General features: G+C 38.9%; 3 protein-coding genes across 3 annotated transcripts; 1 reads left to right on the top strand and 2 right to left on the bottom strand.

Annotated features, from left to right (window-relative positions):
- Positions 1–532: 532 nt before the first annotated feature.
- Positions 533–5,432, bottom strand: b3galt6 (UDP-Gal:betaGal beta 1,3-galactosyltransferase polypeptide 6). The gene is made up of 2 exons (XM_084730830.1): positions 4,901–5,432; positions 533–3,872 (listed from the first exon to the last, which is right to left on the bottom strand). The coding sequence occupies exon 2, from the start codon at positions 3,860–3,862 to the stop codon at positions 2,843–2,845; it is 1,020 nt and encodes a 339-aa protein (XP_084586956.1). The 5' UTR covers positions 3,863–3,872; positions 4,901–5,432; the 3' UTR covers positions 533–2,842.
- A 709-nt stretch (positions 5,433–6,141) lies between these two features.
- LOC146331420 (dnaJ homolog subfamily C member 16-like) lies at positions 6,142–20,499 on the top strand. The gene is made up of 15 exons (XM_084730807.1): positions 6,142–6,684; positions 6,844–6,910; positions 9,190–9,335; positions 10,871–11,046; positions 12,942–13,126; positions 13,404–13,508; positions 13,958–14,116; positions 14,281–14,411; positions 14,661–14,838; positions 15,679–15,861; positions 15,983–16,059; positions 16,355–16,435; positions 17,238–17,327; positions 18,471–18,641; positions 19,351–20,499. The coding sequence occupies exons 1-15, from the start codon at positions 6,473–6,475 to the stop codon at positions 19,841–19,843; spliced, it is 2,454 nt and encodes an 817-aa protein (XP_084586933.1). The 5' UTR covers positions 6,142–6,472; the 3' UTR covers positions 19,844–20,499.
- Positions 20,500–21,938: 1,439 nt separating this feature from the next.
- Positions 21,939–25,837, bottom strand: cdab (cytidine deaminase b). Its single transcript, XM_084730819.1, has 4 exons — positions 25,586–25,837; positions 24,487–24,598; positions 23,317–23,374; positions 21,939–22,299 (listed from the first exon to the last, which is right to left on the bottom strand). Exons 1-4 carry the CDS (start codon positions 25,773–25,775, stop codon positions 22,159–22,161), a joined length of 501 nt encoding a protein of 166 aa, XP_084586945.1. The 5' UTR covers positions 25,776–25,837; the 3' UTR covers positions 21,939–22,158.

Here is a 25,837-nt window from a genome sequence, read left to right as displayed (position 1 = left end):
ACTTTTTTGATAACTGATTAATCGTTTAAGTAATTTTTAAAGTAACAGTGTCAAACATTTGCCTGGATCCAGCTTCTTCAACATGAGAATTTGCTGCTTTTTTGTCATTTATGATAGTAAGTGAAGTCTGAGCCTTTTCTGGAGGTTTGGACTGTTGGTTGGACAAAAGAAGACATCACTTTGGGATCTGGGAAATTGCGAGGAGCATTTTTAACAATCTTTTGACATTTTATACATTTCATTGATTCAGTGATTGACTGATTAATTGTGAATGTACTCTCCAATAATAAAAATTATTGTTAGTCGCAGTTGTAAAAGAAACCAAGGTCAATGTGTGTTTTTACACTAGAGCCATTTGTAAATATAATGGTAATAGGAAGTTAGGTTATGATAGTTTGTACAGAATTGTTAAAAAGGCTTTTATCAAGTTCTCTTTCAAAGCAATTCTGCCATTTGTAGAGAATTTTATAACGTGTGCATTTAACTACCCCCTTTTCAAACAACCATCATGTAAGAATAGAAATGACGAGAATACATTTAAAGTTTTTAATAAAACATTCAGGGAGGCTGACCATGTACGTAAAAACAAACACTGAAATGTAAGTTGTACTGAATCAGAATCTGCTAGTGACAACAGTGAGAAAACAGTCATGTCATTATTCACTAAAACGTTACAACGGTCATAAAAATCAACTCGGACATGGCTCTTTTTGCAGCATTTCTCAGCTGTTTCAGCTCCAACATATCGTGCCCTTTAATCAACCCTGTATACATTTCACAAGTTTCGAGACACAGCTACTGACATCACAGTAGGGTAAGTTCAGGTTGGAGAATTCAACATCAGTAACAAGAAAAAAAAAAAAGATAATCATTGCGTAATGATTTATGGACTTTAGAATGGTGTTTCTTGTTTATAAAAGTGACCAAGTGCCAGCTGGTAGTCTTTATCAAGTTTCTCAGTCTGAATCTGTGGTGCGCAGCAAACATTCACCTATAACTTGATATCTGTGCACAGTAAATGTACTGACCTAAACTTTAAAGTGAGACTGTTGCAGGAATAAGAAGGCCTGCTGAATGAAACACATTCAACCATTTTCTCTTACACATTCTTTGCACCTCCAAATTACATGAAACCTTGGGTACCGTTAACTGTAAACAAAAGCTTTACATTTTTTAAAAAGTGAACATTTTTGTCCATTAACTCTGTGAATAATATGCGATTTCCTCCCCCAACATGCTTATAAATACAAGTTCTTCTCACAAGCAGCAACCACAGCCACTGTGCTTCTGTCCTGACTCGATACCAGTGTGTTGTGTTTGCTGCAGAATAAATTAACAATAAATAAAATACAAAAGAAAAATTGCTTTCACAAAAAATGTCGACATCATGGCAGGGTAAGAATCTCCCGTCTGTGTTTCCCTGTATTATCTACGACACTGAAATTACCTTAAAACATATCTCATAGTGTTGGAAAATATTTAGCAAGCAGTACAGCAGATGAAGCACAGACAGAGGAGAGAAGTAGGCCACCAACGTGGTAAACTGCCGGTTAGGAGAGCACTGACATAAGCAATGGGTCCAAATAACAAGGCCAAGGTTTACAAGTCAAAAAGAACAACTGAGGCTGAATTTGGCTTCCTATTCGAGAGTTTTCAGCCAATTCTCTGCTGTTACACTACGTAAAGTTGTGAAACGGGTAGGAGACATCATCGTAAAAGCTTTAAAACTAACCCCTGTATATTTGAAAAAACAGAAAAAACTATTATTTCATTACCTCTCTAACCAGATCACATTCGACCAGATTGAGATAAAAAAAAAAAAAAAAACAAGACTAGCAAATCTGCATGCTATACATTAGCACACAGATCTGTGAAACCTTCAAGCTATTTGTGAAAACAAAAAGGACGATTTCATTGTTTTTCCCTCGACACAGAGCACGTTAAACTAGCTCCACATGAAAATACTGTACTTAAGACTCATCAAATGTGAACTAGATTAACATGGACACTTCAGAGATAGTTGAAAAACATCATTTTTTTCCTCCATCCAGAACATATTACACCAGGTCAAGCTCAAAAACCACTATTCTACCTATTTTAAAAGTGCATGGAACCTCTAAAACCCACTTTCCAACTGGTGAAAAGAGAAACAATTAAGTATAGTTTTTTTTTTAGATTTATATGTCTGTCCTGCTCTTTTGTGATTTACACAGAGAGAAAAAAAAGTGAAACTGCCCTTTTTTGTTTTCACAATTAGAAAGATGGGATTGAAAAGGATGAAGGCATCTACAATGATTATTGCCAGACAGATATTTGGTTGGCTGATATACTATCAGACACCGGCCTGGTACAGCAATATCATTATTCAGCATTAGTGAATATGCTGTCTGGTATATTTCTTTCAAGAACAAAATACAGATTGATTTTTTAAGTTTCATTACAAGCATTTTATGTGCATTTGATAGTTTTTCTTGATTCAAGTTGTTCTATTTGTGTGTTTATTATCTATAATTATTTATTAATCATTAAATATAGCAGGGAATGTTTTCTATGTCCGTGTACTGATGTCTTTTGGATTTTATACGAATAAAAAAAGAATATGGGCCAATAATATATCAATACACTAATATTGTTGGCATCATTGGCCCCCAAAAAGTAAATAAACAACTTTACAACAACTTTAAATGGTATAACAATGGAAATTTGGTTGAAAAACATTATCCCTAAAGGGACAGTTCACAATATGTATATTGATTTTGGGGTGAACTGTACCTTTAAATTTTGTCTGACTTGTTAGATATGAATCAGAAACCAACTTCAACCTTGTAAAAAAGGACAAAAATTAAGGAATGCCATCCTTCCTCTGGCAGCACTGTGAGGGCGGCACACTCCAGTCGTATACGTAGGACAATCGCAGCTTGACCTCCTCCTTACAGAGCCGGCCGTCCCGCTGCAGAGTCTGGTGTTTTTCCAACATGTCCTCCAAGCTCTGCTTGTGTGTCACCAAGTATTTGTTGTTGCAACCACGCGATTTATACTCTGTGTCAAAGCGTGGGTCATGCGTCCGCCGAACATCCACTGGTGCCAGCCAGGCACCCAGTGACACGTCCTCACTCTGCCACGTCTTGAAGTAGCCTGCATTAAGATGCACATAACGCACCAAGTCAGCTGAGAGGATGTAGCCTCCACCCAGTGCGTAGGGCAGGTAGTAGTCACAAAGCTCCCAGGAGCTTTCCCTCCACTTCCCAGCTGTTTTCACTCGCCCCCTCCCTGAAAAGAAGCCCCAGTACAACTGGCTGGGCTCCTTCCCCTTGAGCTCCTCCTTGAGGAGGTCCAAGCGAGCGAATGTGTCGTCATCTGCTTTGAGGACAAACTTGAACTCCACGTTCTGGTCCAGCCAGGAGTACATGTGCAGCAGCTTAAGTGTTAAGTTCTCATAAGAATCTCGCAAGTCGGGCAGTAAGAGCAAGTCCTTGTGCCGCCCTTGCTCTGTGTTCAGGTTCTGAAGGTCTTCGTTGGAGAGCCCCTGAGTTCCCACCACAAACTTGGCCAGAACATCAGAGTCCCGCTTGGCCAGCCAAGTGCTGCGGATGATACTCCTCCGCTCTGTGTACTTAGGTCCAGTTGTGATCAGGACCACGAGGAATGCTGACAAGTCTTTGGATGTGGAGGGGGCGTGATGCTGTTCAGGACGGGACTGCAAAGCGTTGGCACGAGGGGCGAGGCCTGGAGGATCCTGGTGGCCCTGTTTCAGGGTTTCTGAGGTACATTTGGCCAAGAAGACAAGAACTACAGCAAAGCTGCACACAGTACCAATGACCAGTGCTGTCTTGTGGCGGCACACTAGACGCAACAGATGCATGGTGCTGAGTCTGAGGTGGAAAACACAAAAGACTGTGAGCATTAATGTGATTCAATATATCATATTAATCACCAAAACATGAAAGTGAAGACTAGGGATGCACATCGCTGGTACTGGCCAATTAAGGCTTTAAAATGGAATACCGGTATGGGCCTGAAATAACCAGTTCTGCTGATGACAGGCTAATAAGATGACACACACATATTTATGCAAATGTGATGCGAGTATGTCTGCTGTGTGGAGGTTTTTTGAATGTCTGAAATAAATAACAAACTTGCTATTTGCAATGGTTGCTCAGCCTCTGTCGTGTGAGGATGAGCCAAATTGCTTTCCTGAAACACTACAAATTTAACTGTCAATCTTAAGAGCCATCCTCCCAATCATTATAACAACAGTGTGAAGTATACAAAAAAATGTCACCTGTAGTTTTCTTATCTTGCTCAGTGAATGTGAATGTTTTGAAAAGCAATTGTATTTTATGTCTGTATCTGCCAGTGAACCATCATGATAAAAGTAGACATAACATATTAATTCAACTACAGCAGAAACTTGATGTTCTCAGCAATTAAATGCAAATATATGTGCATATATCAGCATCGGCCAAAACGTGTTGGAAGATACCATCATAACAGATATCAGCAAAAATCCATTAATGTACATCACTTCTTTGTACATTTCTGTAAGCCTTTCCTGCACAAAATTGAACAAATAGTTTGACTTGAAAAGTCAAATCTGCATTTTGTGTTTCTCATTGTATGCTACTTAAAAAATATACTTGAATGAAGGTGCAGTTAGTAATCACAAAGCACTAAATATTTGCTTTTGCTCTTTTAACATACATTATAGATATAAACAAACATGTATGAGTACCAGAAAAGATGTCTAGTGTGTGTCAACCAAGCAAGATACCAGCTGCACACCCATGATTTTTCAGCACCACCTGCTTGTTAAGCTTAGTTGTTAACCTGTATCATGTATATATGTGTCACAGCAGTGTTGTAATAAATTAATATTTGTGTATTTGTTGGTTACCGTTACCTTTGATCGTTAAAAAGTACCAGTCCCGTGAATGACAGAGCCACAGCGGCCCACAGACAGACAGCAGCTTTGCAGAGCTAGCTTAACGCTAGCTACCGAGATAAGAAGACCCTCTGCGCACTTTCTAAGCTCACTCCACTGAATACAAACACACACAAGTGGCTCATATTGGTCCAAGCAGGATATGTACTACACTATTTTTATCGGCATCGGTCAGACAGGTTAAAATAAGCAGGTTAAAACGTTCGCTGGATGAACTGAACCAGTCGATGTATTCATTTTTTGTCCCGTAGTGTTAAACAAATCAGTTCAGAGTGTGGCCGTGACGAAGAGGAAGCGGAAGTGAAGACCCCCGAAAGAATGGGAATAAAATTACATTTACAAGCAATCACAATTGCATATACATATAACGCTTTATGGAAAAATACAGAGAACTGAAAACACTATTTTAGTTAAATATGACAAGTGAAATCAGAAAAAGTATTTGAAAAAGGAAAGTGAAAAGAGCAGTGAGCAGTCTGATGACAGCTGCTGACTGGAGCATGCGCGTTAGCCAAGACCCAAGTGATGCAGCGTCAAGTTTGAAGACACATGGCCAGATGGAGAACGGACAGTATCTATATTTGCTTCAGAATAAAAGCACAGAAGTATGTTGCATTTATGTCTTTATTTTAAGTGATGAAAATACATGTGAATTAAAAAATAGAGGGGTAAAAATTGATGCAAAATGAAAAATGCAGGCATAAATTACTGTTTCAAGTGAAATGTCAGTAACATTTATCAAATCAGTTAAATAATTTTTGTTGCTCCTATCCTTGAAACCACTTTCCTTAAATGGTAAGTGGCAAACAAACATTTAAGGAACAATGATGGTGTCTGAAGGGCAAAATGATTAAAAAGGCTCCGTTTTCACCATATAATGGCTGTTTTATTCAAATTTAAGATAATCACAATGATCATTTATCACTCTATTTTTTTTTTATTTCACATTGATTTTTACCTCTATTTTCTTTGTACAGTAGGCCTTTTCACTGTCAAATTAACCCACTATGAATAGCATATCAATTAATGCAATTCAACAGATTAAAGAAACAATTCATTGATTTGTTTTCTCATGTGGTTCTGTTTTTAAACTATGATTCTAGATTAATTAAATTGTTGACACAAATATTGGACCTTTCTATATGTAACGCTTTAAATAGCTCCATACTGGGTGTTTTATTTTAATTAATTACAAATTTTGCTTGATATATATTATTTTTCCAGTTACCATGAGATTCAAGAGGTTAGTAGATGAAAAGACTATGGCGTAGGAGGATTTTATTTTGGAAATACATAACCGGAAGTCTTATCTTTAATTGCGGACATGACACTGACAATTGGCATTAGCTGAAAAAAAATAATGGCCTCATCGAAGTAAACTACTAGTCAGTCGTTTGTAATTAACCTAACAGTCAAAAAGTGAACATACCTAATCATGTAAACCCGTCGGTTGATCCATTAGTCCGTTACAGAACAGCTTTGTACCGTTACTACACCGGGCAGCAGCTCGGGAGCTATCTGACATCAACGATGGACGAGGACAGTGGTAAAGCTACTATGACGGTTGGGAGAGCCAGCCGACATCGGACATGTCCAGCTCTGCTGGCCGTCTTTCTGCTAATTTTGAGTGTACAATTGGTGAAGACATCTTCTGAACATGACCCCTACAAAATCCTGGGTGTGAGCAGGACTGCGAGTCAAGCAGAAATCAAAAAGGCTTACAAGAATCTGGCCAAGGAATGGTGAGTGACTGACATCTAGTCCCACAGGCCATCATTACATCTCAACTGTATCAGCCCTGTTCAGACAATAGTGTGCTTACGACGCCGGAGCCGGTGGTCGTTATTAGATGATCTTCAGCCGTCTGCATGTATAATGTCCTGTATATATGTTTTTTTCAGGCACCCGGACAAGAATAAGGACCCTAAGGCCGAGGACATGTTCATCAAGGTTTCTAAGTCATACGAGGTGGGTGATATTACATTTCATACAAGCTCCAGCTGACACCTCCTAAACACTTTTCAACCAGTTAAGGAGGCAGAGAAACAGTCATTAATATGAAATCAACAATAGATTATGGGTGTATAGTATATGGAGCAGCAGCAAAGGTGTCACTACAAAAACTGGACTACAGTATGTATGCACAGGAGCTAGTAAAGGGACAGTTCACCTCAATATCAAAAATATATATTTGTGCCCTGTAGTGTTATTTATCCATCTATATTGTTCTGGTGTGAGTTGCAGAGTTTTGGAGTTATCAGCTATAGAGAGGTCAGCCTTCTCTCCATTATAACAGGGCTAAATGGGATTAGCTTGTGGTGCTCAAGCACCCAAAAAAAAAAAAAAAATTTAAAAGTCAAGACCAGTGTCTCTTTTCAGAAATCATGACCTAGTTATTCAAGATAATCCACATATTTTAAAGTAGTTCCAGAAAATTCTATTGCGGAAAGAAAGTATTTACAACACAGTACTGCTCACAACAAGGTCTGTGCATTACTTTGAGAAAATGAGTCATTTTTGGAAAGACACATTGCCTATGAGTTTTTCAAATGTATTTCTTTGGCGCTTTGAGCACCACAGGACAAGTGTTATATAGAGAACGCAGAAATCTTTTCAAACTAGGCAACTCACATCAAAACAGCTTAGACTGACAAATAGCACTACAAGCCGGAAGAAAAATATATAATTTGATTTTGGGGTGAACTTTCCCTTTAGGACAACCGATTAACAGTTTACTAACAGAGGAAGGAGAGAAGGAAGGAAAGGAAAACTATTTGGTCAGATGTGGGTTTGGGTGGACAGGAGAAGAAAGAGCAAAGACATGGAATAGAGGCCTTAGAGTTGACAATGTCCACCCCAGTTAGAAGTGTACCACCATGACAGTACCAATTTCTCCTGAAAAAGGAAAAGGTAAAGCAGTGATTAGTAGAAAGGAATGGAGATATGACAGACAAAAGGTAAGAGAAAGACCAGAAAGGGGGGGTTTCACAAAACACAAAGGTTGGTTATAACAAAAAATTATAGAGATAGGAAGCAGAAGGGAGGAAATCATCATAACAAGATTTAGATTAGAGCACACATGATTAAATGGCACTATGTTTGTACTGGGGAAAAGGAGCAGTGACAAGTGTGAGAGCAGTGGAGTTAAAAAAAAAAAAAGTGGAACCCATAATATTGCATTGCACCAAGCATGCAGCAGAGAGTGAAAGGCTGCAGGATAGTCTGAGAGGCAGGATGGGAGTGAAGTCTGATGGGGATATTGGCAAAAGAAAGAGAAAGAAAGAGAAAGAGAGATGGTATGAGTCACCAGGAGGGCGCTCTTTACTTTCTTATGTGACACAAGGCAGGCAGGCAGAATTTAAGGAAAAGGTAAATGACACGATGTTACTCACATAGACATATACTGTACACATACATGCTGCATTTACCGCTTTGGCTCATCACTGCATTTTCTTTGACATTAATGTTAACGCCATTTTCGATAGGTCAACACTGACTGTAAACAAATTTGTGTAAACAGGGGAAATGGAGGTATTTCTATTTAAAAAGCGTTATATTTCTCAACTGTACGTAGAGTAAGTTGGGGGAAAAAACAACTTTTTTTTCTTCCTCCATGTAGATCATAAACCCTTGAATAAAACAACACTCATTTAGATCAGCTCACACTCCTGTACAGTAGGTGGCACCGTGCATCTTAAAGTTGGTTGCAATCTGCCAGTAAATCGAGAGAAGAAGAAGAAGCTGACACCTTCTGACAGTCGGGCCCAATCCCGATGTCCACCCTCACAGACTGTCACAGACTAACAGCGTGACACCCTCACAGGCTTTCACACTATCAGATCGCTAACTCCATCAGGGCTCTGTCGCAAACCTTTTGAGTGCTTTATGCACATTTTCCGCAAGTCCGTATCTTCGTATATATTGTATTTTGCCTGAGGGAATTACTCACATTTCATGGTGCGCTGACATGAAACACAGGGTTACCAGGGGAACCCCAGAAGCATTTTTAAAAAGGCCCGTAGGCAATGATGCTCTTGATTATTTTTATTATTCTGTATGCAGTTTTTTTTTCTAAGATCTAAGGGCTCATTCCAGACCTCACTTCAGTTGAGTCTTTATTGTCCTGTTTGAAATTTGGCTTGCATCATCGCAAAACAAGGCTGTGTGCAGTTTGTTAATTTACCGAAAAAAGATCAGAGTTTAAAATTCTGGTATAGTGACAACTCTGGTCCTCTCACCTCTCCCAGATTCTGTCTAATGAAGAGCGAAGGTCCAACTTTGACCGCTACGGGCAGATGGATGAAAACCAGCCCTTTGGCCAGTCACAGCATCACGGTTTCCGAGGTTTCCACAACAGCTTCTACTTTGATGAGTCTTTCTTCCATTTCCCCAGGTACTGCATGTTCACTTCTGCTTTTTCTATCATTTAACTTCAAGCAGCTGTCAAAAATCAAAGCACCAGCATACTTTGGACCAAATCCAGATTGATAAGGGAACACGCTTCCTTTTCTGTCTCTCCTGACAGAACATTTCCATCTCCAAGTTACCAAAACTGTGTTCATAAATACTCATTTCCCAGCATGATGCTGTGTCCAGTTCATAGGGAGTGATGTATGTTGGGCTCCTCCTCGTGCTTCCCTTTGGTTATTGACAATAATAAAAAGATTTTTAGCTGCAAGCAGTTATTATCTTCTTCATAAATTCTAGTCATACTTTATTTTATTTTATTTTTAAACATAGATAACCAAAAATATTGAAAAAGTTCTCTGCACACCTGAATGTGTGACAGGTGCGTCAGTGGAAGATTCAGCTCAGAGACAAGTAGAGAAACTCCTACATGCTACTCAACGACATTCATCTTGATCCTGTAGATCTAGTGAAAAAAATATTCTCTCCATATTTTTAAACACCAGTCACAATATCTGTCCAGTCAGTCTTTGCTGGAGGTTCATTCTGTAACCATTTTCATCTTAAAGCTTTCTTGCTGGCTGCCAATAATAATTGTAATAGATATTTGTATTGCACCAATAGATAAGCTATGATTTTGCCCAAACAGACTGTAGAGAAAGAACAGTCAAATCCATCAATGTTCTGTACCACTTCTCTTGAATGGTGGAACTGCTCCATAATCTATGAGATTATTTGCTAGCTATCCAACCCCTACAGACTCCTTTTAATCTCACCTGTCTGTACACATTTTAACCAGGGGCTTGTGAAATATCTAATCGAATCCTGTGCAATGCAAACTTGTACAATAAATTGTCGAAACTATAAATGATACAGCTAATCAGTCAGCACAAAATGGAGGACAAATCTCTAAAATGCAAAAAATGTTCCTGCTTTTTCTCTATTTCATACTAATGTGAATGGAACCATTTTTCTTGATTAATCGATCATCATCTGTTTGGTCCATAAAATGTCAGGAAAAGGTTGTTCACCAGTGTTTCCCAAAGCTCAAGGTTACGTCCTCAAATGCCTCGTTTTGCCCACAACCCAAAGATACTCAGTTTACTGTCTATAGAGGACTGAAGAAACTAGAAAATATTCACACCTGAGAAGCTGGAATCGAAAAATTTGGACTTTTTCTTTTCTTAAAATGTCTTAAAAAGGTGAATTGATAATCAAAATAGTTGTAGAGTAATTTTATATTTGACAAAAAATGTATTAATCCCTGTATTTTGTTTTTAATCATGATTACTTATAGGACATTTTTTTCTTTTATTAGATTAACAAACTACATGCCTCTGTTTGTGCCTTTTTGACTTTTTTTTTTTCAGAGAAAGATCTTAACCTTGTGCATCAAGATTTAGATGAGTGAACAAATTAGAGTTACAGAAAGTTTTCTCTCAGGTCGCGTCCTGACAGCACCCTGTAGGCTCCGTCTAAAAAAAGACTGACTGACTTGTTTCCGTTCCCACCCTCCTCCAGGTCCAGGGACTTTGCAGACAGCAAGTACCTGCTTCACCACGCACAGTTTAACAGTGACGTCCTTCCAGACAGCCACAAGAGGCCGTACCTAATCAAAGTGACCTCTGAGTGGTGCTTTGCATGCATCCACATTGAGCCTGTGTGGAAGGAGGTGGTGAATGAGCTGGAGCCGCTGGGTAAGTCTGCTGTCACCAGACTCCCATCACTCTGCCCCCCATACTCTGACGACCAGGGCTGGTTTTCCTAAAAGCATCATAAGATGAGGATAATGTTTGCTCAGTTCCAGGCCATTAGGAGGAATGTAATTCTAAGTGTTAAGATGCTTCACAGGGAGCCAGCCATTTCTTTAATTATTCATTAGGGCTTATTTGTTCTTCTTGGTTTCCTGGAACAAAGTATAAAGCTAACGGAGGAATTCAACCCTGTGTAACAACTGTCTGGCACTGGAGATGAATTTAAAGTTGTTGAGTTGATTCTGTTAATTAGAAGTACAGATCCCAATGTCCTAGACTCCTAGCTCAGTCTATAATAACTAAGTAGTCTGTCCCTGGAAAAGTATCCTGCATACTTATGTAACTTACTGGATTTTATTATGCTATCAGTCAAACCACTGGATTTTTATTTGGCATGGATGAAAGAAAAAAATACAAGATTTAAACAAGATGTAACCTAAAGTGAGCTCAGGACATAAAGCTCTAGCTTTACTTGATGTGTTTTTAGCAAAACACTGTTGCAATGATATTCTGGTTGAATTTACAACATAGTCTTAACACAGCATTGAACACTGTTTTTAGCCATTTCTGTGCAGGATGTTTGTCAGAGTCCACTATATATTGACTTTTACATTGTGTGGTGCTGTTCAAATGTATATTGAAAATTTCTTTACCCTACATACTAAGTATCCCACAATGCATTGTGAAAACTAAGTGTGCAACTGATGGTCACAAACGAAGTTCTATATCCATCAGGCAATTCACTGAAAGAAAAACACCAGCAATGGCATAATTAAGGGCACAGAGAAAATTACCCGATTAGTCTCTGAAAGTGTTTTCTCCTAACTGTATAGTGAACTCAAGTCACTCAGTGTATACTTCTCTTCATATGTGAGTAGGGAGTTGTGAAGGAGTCCATCAGATATCAGCATTATTTCGTAGAAGCTTACCTTGCCGCCTGATAAACACAACACCAATATTCACACTGCTTCAAGCACTGTTTTCATCTTCACCAGCTCCTGAAACATACACAACAACTCTGCTATGACATCTGATGCTCATAATGTTTGGTGACATTGTTGTTTGAATGTATAAATTCATTTATTTATGTTTATTATTTACTGTTTATTATTATTTTTGAGACCAAAGTAAAGGTGATTTCGTACTAGACTGCATGTTTCCAACGTTTCGTATTTCCCTCTTTACATACATGAGGGGGACAGAGAATTAGAAGCACCTCTCAATATAGTTCGGTCCAGTACAGCATTGACAACTAACTATGAATTCAAGGAACACCTCAATGACAAAAAAAGCAAACAGCTGTATTAGATTGCAGTAGAATGTACTGTTGTACCTAATAAAGTGGCCACTGTAGTGAGTCACAAACTGCTATATAGTGCTGAACAGTTAGCTTTCAGTGTGTATACAGATTCAGAGCTTCTTTGCTTGTTTTCTCTGTTGCTGTGATATACAGTAGTCCTGATTCACAGGAGTCTGAGACACTAAAAACAGTTGTATGCATCTTTTATGACCCCTATCCATTTGGCAGTCCCACACTAATTTTGAAGACTGGAGTAAAAATCCCACAGCTTGGAGTGGTGGAGGAATATATGCACATATTCTGTTACATTCACCATTTGAATGTAAAATGGCTAAAAGTCTATGACCTCAGTTTGATGGTCAGAAGTGTCATTAAGCATCATTAAGCAACTCGCATGTTCTATTGACCAAAATCTCTGGAATAACACTATGGCATTTTTTTTTAGGAGGTATTTTATTCTTCATTGCAAGAACACCGGACATTGTTTTTCTCTGCTGTATCAGGCACAATAGCAGTCTGTTTTTTACTGTCACACCAGGTGTTGGCATTGGCATTGTGGACCTGGGTTATGAGCGTCGCCTGGCCAACCAGCTGGGAGCTCACCGCGCTCCCTCCATCATTGGGCTTGTGAATGGCAGGGTGACCTTCTTCCATCAGGCGGTGGTACGGGAGCACCTGCGACAGTTCATTGAAGACCTCCTGCCCCACAAACTGGTGGAAAAGGTAAACGCAACAGACATAAATACACTACTATTACATGTGTGCTATTCTCAAAGAATTTTAAGTCCTGTTTACCTGTAGACCATATGGATGTATTGATGATTAGGAATTTTGTTTCTCAGCTAATTATGATTGTTATGATAGTTACAGGCCTGATTATAACTCATCCGGTGTAGTTTTACAAATGGTGAAGTGGCTGTAAATAAAGCAGGTTTTCAGTTAGACTGTAATTTAATTTAACAAGAATATATTTTTAAACTAATTGCCATTGTTTTTCCAGATCACAGATGACAATTACCTCACTTTTCTGGATAACTGGCAGGTGGAAAATAAGCCCAGCGTCATCTTGTTTGACCAAGTCCCTATTGTTCCCCTCCTCTACAAAGTAAGTGATTTATTTACACACAAACAAACGGTGTATTTCACTAATTAGACGAGATGTTATATTGGAAATGTTCTAGAAAGAACTGTTGAGTCTGGCTCTTCAGGCTGGTTACTATTTTGAACAGTTTCCATAAATATACAATAAAGAGCAGATAGTTGAGACCACAAAGGCAACTACAGACACATCTGTGTTAGCATTTTCTACGCGAAATGATTTTTCTGTTTGCTTGTTGCTGTTTGCTACATAGAATTGTATCCTTTTACATATGGGACCTATACGGGAACACAATTTCAAGCAGTCAGAGTTTGTATTTTTCTCTCTTTTGTATAGTTATGAGTTTATATAAAAGCAGCTAGTCTGCCCTGAACTCTCCTTTTTTTTACACCTTCTCTTATTTCTTTTAATGTATTTATTTTCATGGCTTTTATCTTCCCACTCCCACTCTTCAGTTAACAGCGTTCGCCTTCAGAGACTACGTGCGCTTTGGCTATGTGGACCAGGGTGACACACACAACACTCGGCTACTGCGGCAGTTCAACATAAACACATACGCCCCCACCATGCTGCTGTTTAAGGAGGACACAGAGAAGCCTGTCGACATCATCCAGGTACATCCAGCGCTGCTTGCAGCCTACACCATCGCCTCCTTAGTTTAATAAACATTCTGCTGTATCAGAACATTATAGCTAGTTTTAAACTTGATGTTTGTTCCTTTTGATGTTTGTCTTTTTGCTTTGTGCCTTTCACATCTGCTGCCCTTTCTCCTTTCCAGGCCAGAGGGATGAAGCGACAGATCATGGATGAGTTTGTCTCCAACAACAAGTTCTTGCAGGTGCCACGGCTGGTCAACCAGCAGATTTTTGATGAGCTGTGTCCTGTCAAGCAGTTCCACCGACGGAGGAAGTAAGTCACTTCTTCTGAGCAGTGCTGCTCTTAATGTCTCACTTAAATCAACCTCTTGTGAAATAAGACTTGATCAAAGGAGGCGTCTTCCTTCAAGAAATAAAGGAAAATAAGCTAAGCCAAGTCTAAATGGGGTCAAATCAGATTTTAACATCATAAATTGTGAGAAACTGAAGTGGCTGTCAGTGAACTTTAATGTTGCATAGTTAGACTGCCATAGCAGTTGAATTGAGTGTGAATGGTTTGCAGGTACTGTGTGCTGCTGATCACAGGGGAGGACAAAGACTTTTTCCCAGGCAATAAGGCCTTCCTGGACTTTGCGTCAGTGAACAAAAAGGATGTGCTGCGATTTGCATACGTCTACCAGCGTCAGCAGCAGCCTCTCTGTCAGGCACTGCTCCCTAATCAGGCTGCACCCTCACCGCAGGTCAGTGAAAACACATGAATCAATATCAACATGCAAAATCACTAACATGCTCCTAAAATCAAATCAGGGTTGGTATGGGTGCTGGAAGTCCTTGAGAATACTTGAATTTTAAAGTAGTGTTTTCAAGTGTTTGAAACTAATTTAAAATTGCATTACTTTCATTTATTGGTTTATTTAACAGTGACTGTGAACATTAATACACTTTAGTTAGACAAACTTTAGCCTAAATGCTAATTTTCCTTTGTCGTCTCCGGAGAAAGTCACCCTAACTTTTGTATTATTATTATTTTTTTTTTTTTTTGATTATTAGTTGACTGAACAGTTCACTTTTTAGATCTTAAAAGGCTTAGGCTTAAAAGATTTGATTGAAATAAAACAAAAGTTATTGTTTGAGTGCTATATAAAATATATATATAAAACTTTGTTGTCTTTTCCTTTAATTTGTCACCCTTCTGTAGGATGCTATCATGAAACATCATTTTGGTTATTTGTAGCACAATAACATCTGATTTAATGTGATGTAAAAAAAAAAAAGAGTATATGCAGTCTATATGTAGAGTATATAAATATGTAATTGACCACAGCTGTAAGGTGCTTAATGCGCCTTGAAATTGCTTGAATTTGTGAAAGATTTAGGAACCCAGCCACAATCAAATGTATGATAGAAGTGAATCCATCTGAAGGAAAAAAGATGGATTTTCAGTCATCCAGTAGAAACTAACATCAAGGACAGTGTGCACCAACTGGCAAATCTTTTATATCCAGAAATATACAGAATTTGATATGTGTCAGGTTACAGATATGAGCAGTAAATGAGCTTTTTTTAAACACCACTCACAGGTGGTGATTCTTGAGAGGCGGAGCCAGGCTGGTAAGGTCCTGTTCCGCTCCGTGAGCGGCGGCTGGAACGGCAGTGAAGAAGATAAATACAGGCTTCATGAACAGCTGGAACTCCTTCAGAAAGACCCCACCTACCTGAGCTCAGACGCCACCCTGCCAGAGCTCAACAACGAGATGGCCCCTGTAAGACAAGGCAGACACACACTCACCTTAGTCAGAGCTACACTGACTGATGGCAAATCTGAGAGTGGACATTTTAATTGGAATAATTTTTGGATTTATGTTGTTTTTTTTCTGTTTTCAGATGTTTATTATTCAGTGGATGAATGCTGCCTATGATTACATCCTTCAAATATATGATGACCTTCTCTACTCGAACTGGTAAGACGACACTCTCCCAGAACCTCTGCAGCATTTAGTGCAAAAAAACAGACATGAGAGATGTGGTGCACTTTATATATATGATATATCTGAAATGTATCAGAAGCTGAATCATGCTGCTGCATCAGGTCGTTTCTAGAATGAACCTGGTGGGGATGCTGTAGGTACACATTTAGTGTGCCCTCCTGCTTCACACAGAGGCTACATGGAAACTGCAATGAGAGATATGGGTTGATATGGGCTGCCGTGTATTTTCTCCCACATGTTTCAGTTATAATATGTTTCTCTCCTCAAGGCGAGAGATGATGCCCATCCTGTCTCTGATCTTCTCAGCTCTCTTCATTCTGTTTGGCACCGTCATCATTCAGGCCTTCAGGTGAGAGACACAGCCCTGTTTTAATCTGAGACATTTTAATCTGCTGCCCAAACATTTTACTTTACATTACTTTAATTCAGAATGTCTTATACTTAAAGGCATAGCTTTGGTTATTTAAAGAGAGGTTGTGTGAGGTACTTACCAATCGTCAGTGTATTACAAACAGTAAATGCTGGTTAGGAAGTGCCCAGTTTGAAGAAGCAGAGGGAAGCACCGACACAGAACCTAAGCGATATGCTGCTGTGGACAGGGTCAACAACAAAAGCTATTTTTGCCACTCCAAAAAGGTCCGCCTAAAAAAAATAAATATCACTTTAAGTGTAAGCTATATTTGCAATATTACTACTGTTTTACTTTGCCATCAGACAGCCTTTTCTGACAAGAAACCACCATTATATAAGCCAAATATCGCTCACTCCAAACCAACCAAACTCCACAGACGACATCAGTCATTTTACTTTCCAAAACATGGGATTTGCTGGTCTACCACTACCTCAATTTGTTTGAGTTCTTGTGTGACTTCTGCGTGCTAACTAGCATCTACTGTAATTAATACACTGACTATTGATCAGCACCTCATACAACCCCACTTCAAATACTCTGAATTATTTCTTTAATGATACTCACTCGAACTACAATAGAAATGTCTTATTTAATATTATCTTATTTGTCTACTAATTCACATGATTATTCCTGGTTTTGAGTTCAGTTGAGTCAAATACAGACTGGATAGCTTTGCTCCAAAAGAGTCCAAGCAATGTTTGTCCACAATGATCATTTGCCCTCTGTGTTGTGTTTTCAGTGAGCCAGGTGAGAGCAAACCCCGACAACCAAAGCCAAAGGAGCAACCACAAACTGAGAACGACGCTTCAAGTAGAGCTAGTACCTCCAGGTAATGTGATGAAAGGAGGTGAACACAAGCTGGACGCAGAATACTTTGACCGACTTATTATTTTATTTTAATCTTGTCCTATCCTGCTGTTTTATTTTATTTTTTAAAAATTTTATGTGCACAATAATAACATTTCTATGCGCATGTTAGAGAATTAGGCCCAATAAGAGGCAGCAGAAAACTGGAAAATAAGGACATCAAAGACCGGTGTATTTTAATTTCCACACAGGCTGACTGAATGATGGTTTTTAAAACTCATTTTGTAGTTGAATGGCTGTTTGTCCAACTGTCAGGACCATGGGGGGTTTGTGGGTTTGTTCTAATGTCCTTGAGCTGTCAAATCAGTCCCCGTAGCCCCACAAGAAAGTTTCTCACTAATAATTAGACATGACTCAGTGTGGTGTTAATGAATTCATACTTTCACAGACAAATACTGCCCCAACTGCTATAAATAGAAAGTTAAGACATGTGTCAGTGGTTTGCCAGAAAACTGTCCCTGTCTGATTAATAGTTGTTTGCTGCAAGTTTCATATCACATCTTTACTTTGCTCTATCCACTGTAAAATATTTGGTACTCTTGAAGTCTGAGTTGCTCTTCAGTGAATCTGAGCCAATCTCCATATAACATTACTGTCACCTTAAGATATCACAGTTTGTGGACATCTAGCTATGGTTTTCCAAGATCAACAGAGTGATTGAACTTTATCTGCATTCTGTCCTGATAATCACTGTATGTATGTATCTATGTTTGTTGTCAGCACAATGTTTTTATGCTGCCAGCAATCCAATTTTTGAGATGAATTGAGGTGGACATTGAGAAAAATTGAGAGCTGTGTGTGTTTAATGTATCACACAAAGGCTTTGTGAGGTGTATTAATTAAAGCACAGTGATAATTAGCATGCTCAGAAAAGCAAGCTTTCCTCACAAAGGAAAATTGCCTGAAGCTAGTAGCAAAGTATTTTTAACAATCTCTCTGTGGTGTTTAAGGGATTGGTTCTATTTTTTTTTTTTTTTTCCAACCTGTCTAATCACACTTGAGAGTTATTAAGAAATATATTGGCAGTTGTAATGCTGTAAATAAGAACAAATTCCATTTCCCACTTTTCTTTCCCTCCCTTTATTGTTCTCTTTGGTGTATGTAGTCGTCCTCCCAAGAAGGACTTTGTGGAAGTGACCGAGCTGACGGACATCACGTACACCAGCAACCTGGTCAAGCTCAGGCCGGGCCACATCAACGTTGTCCTGGTGCTCACCAATGCCTCCAAGACTGCCCTGCTCAGGAAATTCGCCAAGGAGGTTTTTTCTTTCTCTGGGTAATTCTGAACTCTGCAGTTTCTTTTTTTTATTTATTTATTATTTTTTCACTCGTATAAAAAATGAAGGTCTTAATTAACCTTTCGTTAAACCCCTCTTCCAAACAGCAACTGTCCAATTATAGCTTAGTAACTGTAACTAGGCAGCGCTGGCCTGTCAACCTTTGGATTTCACTACATGTTGAAACCTAAAACAAAAGTGTAAATATAGGAGGAATGGATTAAACTTTGTCTTTTTTCTGCTGTAGCTTAAGCTGCGAACTTTAGCATGTCTGGCTAATTAATGCAAGTTTACCACCTGCAGTAACATCCTCCACCTCCAGCCAAACATGTTAGATAACAATGCATTTGCCAAACTCATGACTTATTATTCCTCATATCCTCACATAATTTTCCCCTTGCAAAAATAAAACGTACTGTTTGAAAAGATGAACAATAAAGCCAAAGTAGGCCTAATTTAACTAAAGAGAGCCGACTTAATGAATGATCAATTGATATTGTAACTGGCAAACTTGTTAAACTGTAGGCTCTCTGTATCCTACACAGTTTTTACAGGAGTTTTCCTCTTGCCTTAGTGATATTGCAGTAACTTTAAAAGATGGTATTAAGGGTAAATAATGTAATAATACACACATAATGTACATCATGTATCTTGTTCTTATTGTACACTTGGTCCACTGATTAATCCAAAACCTTTCTGTTGCTACAGAACTCAGACCCTCCACTTCTCCTTCCTCAACGCTGATAAGCACCGCCACTGGATGCCGTCACTACTTCACTCATCCTCTGAAGCTATGCAGAGCGGGGGCCACTCAGACGAGGATGAGGAGTCTTCTGACTACAGTGGCCACGTCCTGGCCCTCAATGGCCACAAGAAATACTTTTGCCTCTTCAGACCCGTCTTCACAGGGGACGATCCCAACGACTCCTCATCTGAGACCTCAGTCTCCTCTGACAGCAGGAGAAAGTCACGGTCCAGGTCCAGATCCAGCTCCCACTCCAGGTCCAGGTCCCATTCCAGGGAGGATGGGGCCGTACCCAGGAGAGGCTCCAGTAGGGCCACCAGCATAGAAGTCCATCACAAGCTGGACAGGCTGGGACTGTGGATGGAGAGGCTTATGGAGGGCACTCTGCCCAGATTACGGGTTCCTGCATGGCCCTCTCTTGATGAAACCTCTAACAACTCCTCCACAGAGAGCTGAGGTCAAAGTAACAAAGGTATGAATGGTACAGTATACATACCATGGTCTTGCCTCCTGATTAAGTTGTTTAGCAAGAAAAATGCAATTTTCCAAATTATTATTTAAACTCTCTTTCTCACAGATAGGTTGCTGCACTGAACTGTTGCAGCCCATTCACAGAATGTCTTATTTTATCTGACAGACAGGGTGGAGTAGGTGAAAACTGACGGCTTAGACTAGTTTGGTACCACAAACCTTTAAAATGCGCATAGTGAGGTGAAGTCTGAGCTGCAAGATGCAACTTCATGTCTGATGTACAGAGACAGGAGGAGGAAAAAGGAGAGAAATTACTAGAAAAAAAATAACAGAAGCAGATGGAGTTTCACCTGATGTTTGCTGAAACATATCAGAGTCTGAGCTGTCGCACATGCATACACCATCAGTCTTCACATGCACACATATACACACCAGTGGTGTGGGTTGTTAGCTAACTACAGCACTTTGCAAGGGAGAGGTACTATATGATAGCATGCAAAGCAGATTTTCATATTGCTTTAATTGCTCACACGTCACTGCTGGAGTGTTATTTCTGTTTGTGTTTATGACCCACAAATAGACCTGAAGCCTCAAGGTACCTACGTTAGCTGTAGCTAGCTATGTGTGGATTGTACCCATATATGTGTGTGTAACAGATTAACTCTTTTTTATTATTATTTTCCTCTCCTTTTTACTCTTGTCTCTGTACAGTAATTATGTGGATGGAAAAGTGCTTTTTTTTTGCTCTCCTTGCTTTGAACCACCAGTAGCCTCTAAAATTTGTGTTGAGACTGAACACATCTTTACAATTGACTCAACACCCTTCCAAAGTCCCTCCCCTTTTTGCTCTGTGCTCCAATAACAGTTGAGCAGTTTACCTATTGTTAACAAAACACTAGCTAGCTAATGGTTGATGTAGATTAGATAGCTAGCATTTTGCTACCAGTAGCTAACTTATAGTTCTGCTGGGTATCAAGCTTGTTCAACTGTTTAAAAGGGAGCAGGACTTAGGAAGGGTCAACTGACAGGCCTCTTTTTGAGTTTGACCTTTGGCAGCATGTCCCGCAGAGATATGTCCACATGGGTCGATACAAATAAAGGTTCGGAAACAGAGCCTGATGCACTGAATTTATAGATAAATGATATGTTTTTGTTATTTTTTACCTTTAGGAGCCTTCAGTTGAACTTCATACTGACATTTGTTTGCTATTAGAGATCTGATGCAATGTTTTCTGATTCCAGGCATAAAGACATAGACAATTTAACATCATTGTAAGCAGCAATAATTCACTAATAATTCACATAACACTATCTACAAATCAGTTTTAAAGAACAGTTGATGTTTGATTGAATAGGATTCTTTCTGGTGTTTGTTTATTTTTTTTATTTTTTTTTCTCAAACCAATTTGCCATGTCTTGCCGCTGTTAAGGGATTTGAATATGCTGAATATGCTTCTTGCTAAGATTGAATTCTGATAAAGTTAAATATCATTTTGGGTAAGTGGCAGCCAAAATGTTGCAATCTGCCTTTTTGTCCAAGATGGCTTATTTTTTTTTAAAGTTCTTGTTAATTGTCTGAATCAGGGAGAAACGATAAATCATACAACTTTTGAAGCCCCTTTTAGGCCTGTGCCCTTAAACCACTGTAAATGTTCATGCATGGAATAAGTAGATCTGAAATCACTGATAAGTTTTTAGTGAATTTGCACTGGCAACTTAAATGTTTCAGCCCCTCTATCCCTTCCTTTCACTCTGTAATGGAATAATTTGCTGCTCAACAAATAATAATTGCAGTACACTGTAACTTGTAATCATTATTTTTTTTCTTGTATGTCCTTTGAACTTCATGTATGTCCATATAGCCAACTGTGAGAAATGAAGTGTAACTTATTAAAAGAAACTCCTTTAAAACAGTTTATTTATTAAAATGTGCAGAGAAGTTTAACCTACTCTGATATTTATGTCATTTTCCTTCATGCTTATGTTAAAAGTAAGAAACATTTTTAACTATAACAGTACAGCATTCGACATGTTAATGTAGGCACATGCATCACAAATTCTCTAGCATACACTTTGGCAATTAGCTTAATGTTATGTTTATTAAAATTACACTGTACATAAAGTAAATTTAAATATGTGACATTGTTTACAATCAGTTGATGATACAAGAACAAATATTTACCATAAATAGAACTACTGCCAAACATGAATTCACATTTTCAGCAGCATTTTACACAGTACAGGTCATGGTGGTTCAAAGAACCAACAATTGTGTGTGTGTTTCGTAATACAATACTGACTCAGTACTCATTAGGAATGTTAAACACTTTCTTCATGCTCAGGTCTTCAGGGCCAAAGGAGGCCGGCAGCAGCTCATTCACAGTCATCTTCATGTACGAGCCATCAGGCTTTGACAGGTATACGTCCCAGTTTGGCCCAAACTGTGAGGGAAATGACAAAGCTGCAGGTGAACAGGCCCATCACGTGGATCAAATGATGATTGTTACACAATACTCAGGTCATGTTGACAGCAGGTAGCACAATGATTATGACTTTTAATTGGCAGTATTTGTCCACAGGCCACTGCTCTTAATTAAACATAAAATTTGGGGCAGATTGGACAATGTATATTTGAGCTGCAATTTCTGTTTCCTGGCAAAGAAATCTAAATTTGCTGCACTGCCAGGGCTACGATGTTTGAAGAAAACTCACAATCTTTTTAATGAAGCATCATCAAGGAGGTCAACAGTATAAAGTATAAAACAACTAATTTTCCTTTGCCAGTAGATGGTGCTATGACTGTGACTTTGACTGTACAGTACAATTACAACAATTTCTGTCAGGAGAAAAAATTAAATTGCCACAGCTGCACCACTCAATGAAAAGCCAAAATCTGAACAATTATTAATTGTGATGAGTTGAGTTTTAAGTGGATCTAATTATTTCAAAAAGTTGCTGAGGAACCTGTAAAAGTTCACATCTTAAGTTAGTTAATTTTAGCAAAACTGTTTTACTAACATTAGCTAAACTTAATATTTGACTATATGTTGCTTATGCAGGAAAAAGAGAACGTCGACCAAAGACTCAAGTTTGTTATCAGAGAAAAAGGGGCTGGACTTCTGAAGAGTCAATTACTTGCATTAAAGTAGAGTATTTGCTCTGGTCAGTGCTCATGCCTTAAAAAGAAAGAATACATCAAGTTTGAATTCTCTGTCAAAGCACCCATTCTCATTGTTTGCTTAAGAGATTTTTGTATGTGGTCCTGTCTGACAACAAAAAGTTAATAAGAAACTAGCATGTGTTATGTGTTAGTCATGCCAGTGCAAGACAGTGTACATATAGTTCACCATCAGCCTTTCAGGGAAAACATTTACGCTGTAATATAACGAGAACTTGACACATCATTACAGACTGGACAATAAGAGCAACTGAAGGCAGTAGACCAGCAGAGATCATACTTCTCTCATGAACTGCCTGCAGCCACCACATGGGGAGATGAAGTGGTCGTCCAGGTCACTGAAAATAACAAATGAAGAAAAATGTAGTCGACCAAATAAAACAAAGGGTCTGAACTCTCAACTTGGCAAACAGGAACTTCATTATGTCAAGTCAGATTATTTCTACAGCACAATATTAAAAACAACCCACTGTTGATTAAGGTAAAAAACACAATAACAAAGAAAACATGATCACAAAGACGTAGAGATACATTGAACACATTAGGAAAGCCTGGTTTGTAGCCTGGATTTGTAGCATTCCTTGGGTGGGGGCTAATCAAATATGTAGTGGGAGGTTGTTCCACGATTTGGGCCTGTCTACAGAAAAAGCACAGTCACCATTATGCCTCAAATGACTCTAGGATGGAAAACAGCGGTTTATCTGATGATCTCAGTGTTCTAGGTGGACAGAGGGACTATAACAGGTCACTGAGATTATGCTGGAGGTAACTTGTTCAAAGCTTTTTAAAAACAAAAAGTAAAATCTCATAGTCAACTCTAAATTCCGCTGGTCATTGATTATGTGGCTGAGGTTTATATCTGGTGAGATGTATTTATGTTTTTTTTTTTATTTGTTTTTTTTTTTGCCTTTAATCATAGTAACAGCTGAAGACATGACAGGAAAGGGGGTGGGGGGGTGACACGCAGCAAATGGGCCGCAGGCAGGAGTCGAACCAGCAGCCGCTGCAGAAGACTAATAGCCTCAGTAAATGCGGCGCACACCCTACCAACTGAGCTATCTATCTATCTATCTATCTATCTATCTATCTATCTATCTATCTATCTATCTATCTATCTATCTATCCATCCATCCATCCATCCATCCATCCATCCATCCATCCATCCATCCAAATCATCACAAGCATTTAAAAATCTTTGGCTCATTTATGTGCAGCATGTCAATTTTGAACCTTTGACCAGAGGAGTAATAGGGGAAGTTTTAAGTAATGTTTAGTGACTTGCAGAAAAGACGTGCAAGAAACTGAACACAAGAAAAGTGAGTCATGGTATGGTAATACAGGAAAGATGAGTGTGGGCTTGTGCAAGGACGGGGTGGATGCTACCGTTTTACAGGAAATATACAAATGGCTTTCTTTATTACAGTCTGGGTTACTTTGAAGTTGACGTTACCTGGCAATTGCAATGGCCTTGAAACTTCTGTAGCCCTCTGACACTGCCTTGGAGATAGCATTCCTTTCAGCACACACACCCAGGTTGTAACATGCATTTTCCACATTGCAACCTGCCGGGGACACAATTAAAATCATCGCCTATTATTATTACGTATGTTTCACTGAAATTAAACTTTAAAAATTAGACAAAAAAAGTTACAAAACAGGGGCGTTTTCAGCATCAAAGGGGCTGTCTGTTTACTCCTTCTGTCCTGAACAAATAGTTACTCTTTGGGTGTTTGCACTCACAGCTGTTGGCCAGCCATTTGCCCTCCCCACACACACACATTTCTGTTGAGAGACATGTGACTTGTTAAGCTTTGTACGGTCCAGCACCACCGGCAGGAGTCTAGTGTCTTTGCCTTAGTGTTGACAATGATTTGACATCCCTGTCAATGTATACAGCACTGTTGACACAGGTGACGCAATGACAAAAGGTCAACCTAGTTCATGGGAAAGAGAAGGCTTTGGACCTGAGAAATGTGTTATTATTTTCCATTCGGTTGGAATGATAAAGTCTTATCCTGGCAAGGATTAAATGATGAGCAGCTGTAGAGACATTTTAAAATTAAACTTTTACTGAACATTTCTCCAATCATTTGTGCTGTCTGCTGTGAAGTAATCATTAACACATTTAAGAAATATGAATTTTAGATCAAGGTAACATTCAGTTTTATTGTACTTTAAATGAAATTCTGTTACTTCCCCCTGACGTCCAATGAACTAAATCAAAAACAAAGCAACAAGGACACATTTGACTTGAACACGAGTTGCGTAATGCTGTGACTGAGTTCTTCCCTGCTTGAAATCTGGTGAACTTTTTCTGTCGTTTTTTGTATATGATTCTTAAAAGTGTACTTGCTGATAAATGTGAAAAAAACAATAGATTAGCTTCATGAAAACACTTAAGTGATAAGAATTAAATGTTAATACCGATTTAGAAAAGCAGGTGTTTAATAAACATGTTTTCCTGTTCATCCTAAACCTAAACTTTCACCTCATGCCAAATATTTACTCTAATCAAACAATCCAGAGGCAAACTTTCACATGTACCTTACCTGTAATCACACAGTTGTCCCTTGTCAGGAGAGCCGCCCCTACCCTGAATTTGCTGTAAGGACAGTATGCTTGCTCCTTTGCCTCATGAGACTGGTGGATCAGCTTCTTGACCATGTCCTGGGACACGTGTCTGGAGCCCTGGTGGTCCTTAATATGCAGCATCTCCCTGCCAAACTTGACTTGGTCCATACTTGCTCTTGGGTCTTTTTGTGAGGGCTGTTTTTTTGAGTCAGTGAATGAGTCTATTGTGG

The sequence above is a fragment of the Lutjanus erythropterus genome, chromosome 2 (assembly GCF_056507025.1).
Source record: "Lutjanus erythropterus isolate fLutEry1 chromosome 2, fLutEry1.hap2, whole genome shotgun sequence".
NCBI lineage: Eukaryota > Metazoa > Chordata > Actinopteri > Lutjaniformes > Lutjanidae > Lutjanus > Lutjanus erythropterus.
The sequence above is the reverse complement of the archived record's forward strand: the minus strand, read 5'-3'. Positions and strand labels throughout refer to the sequence as shown.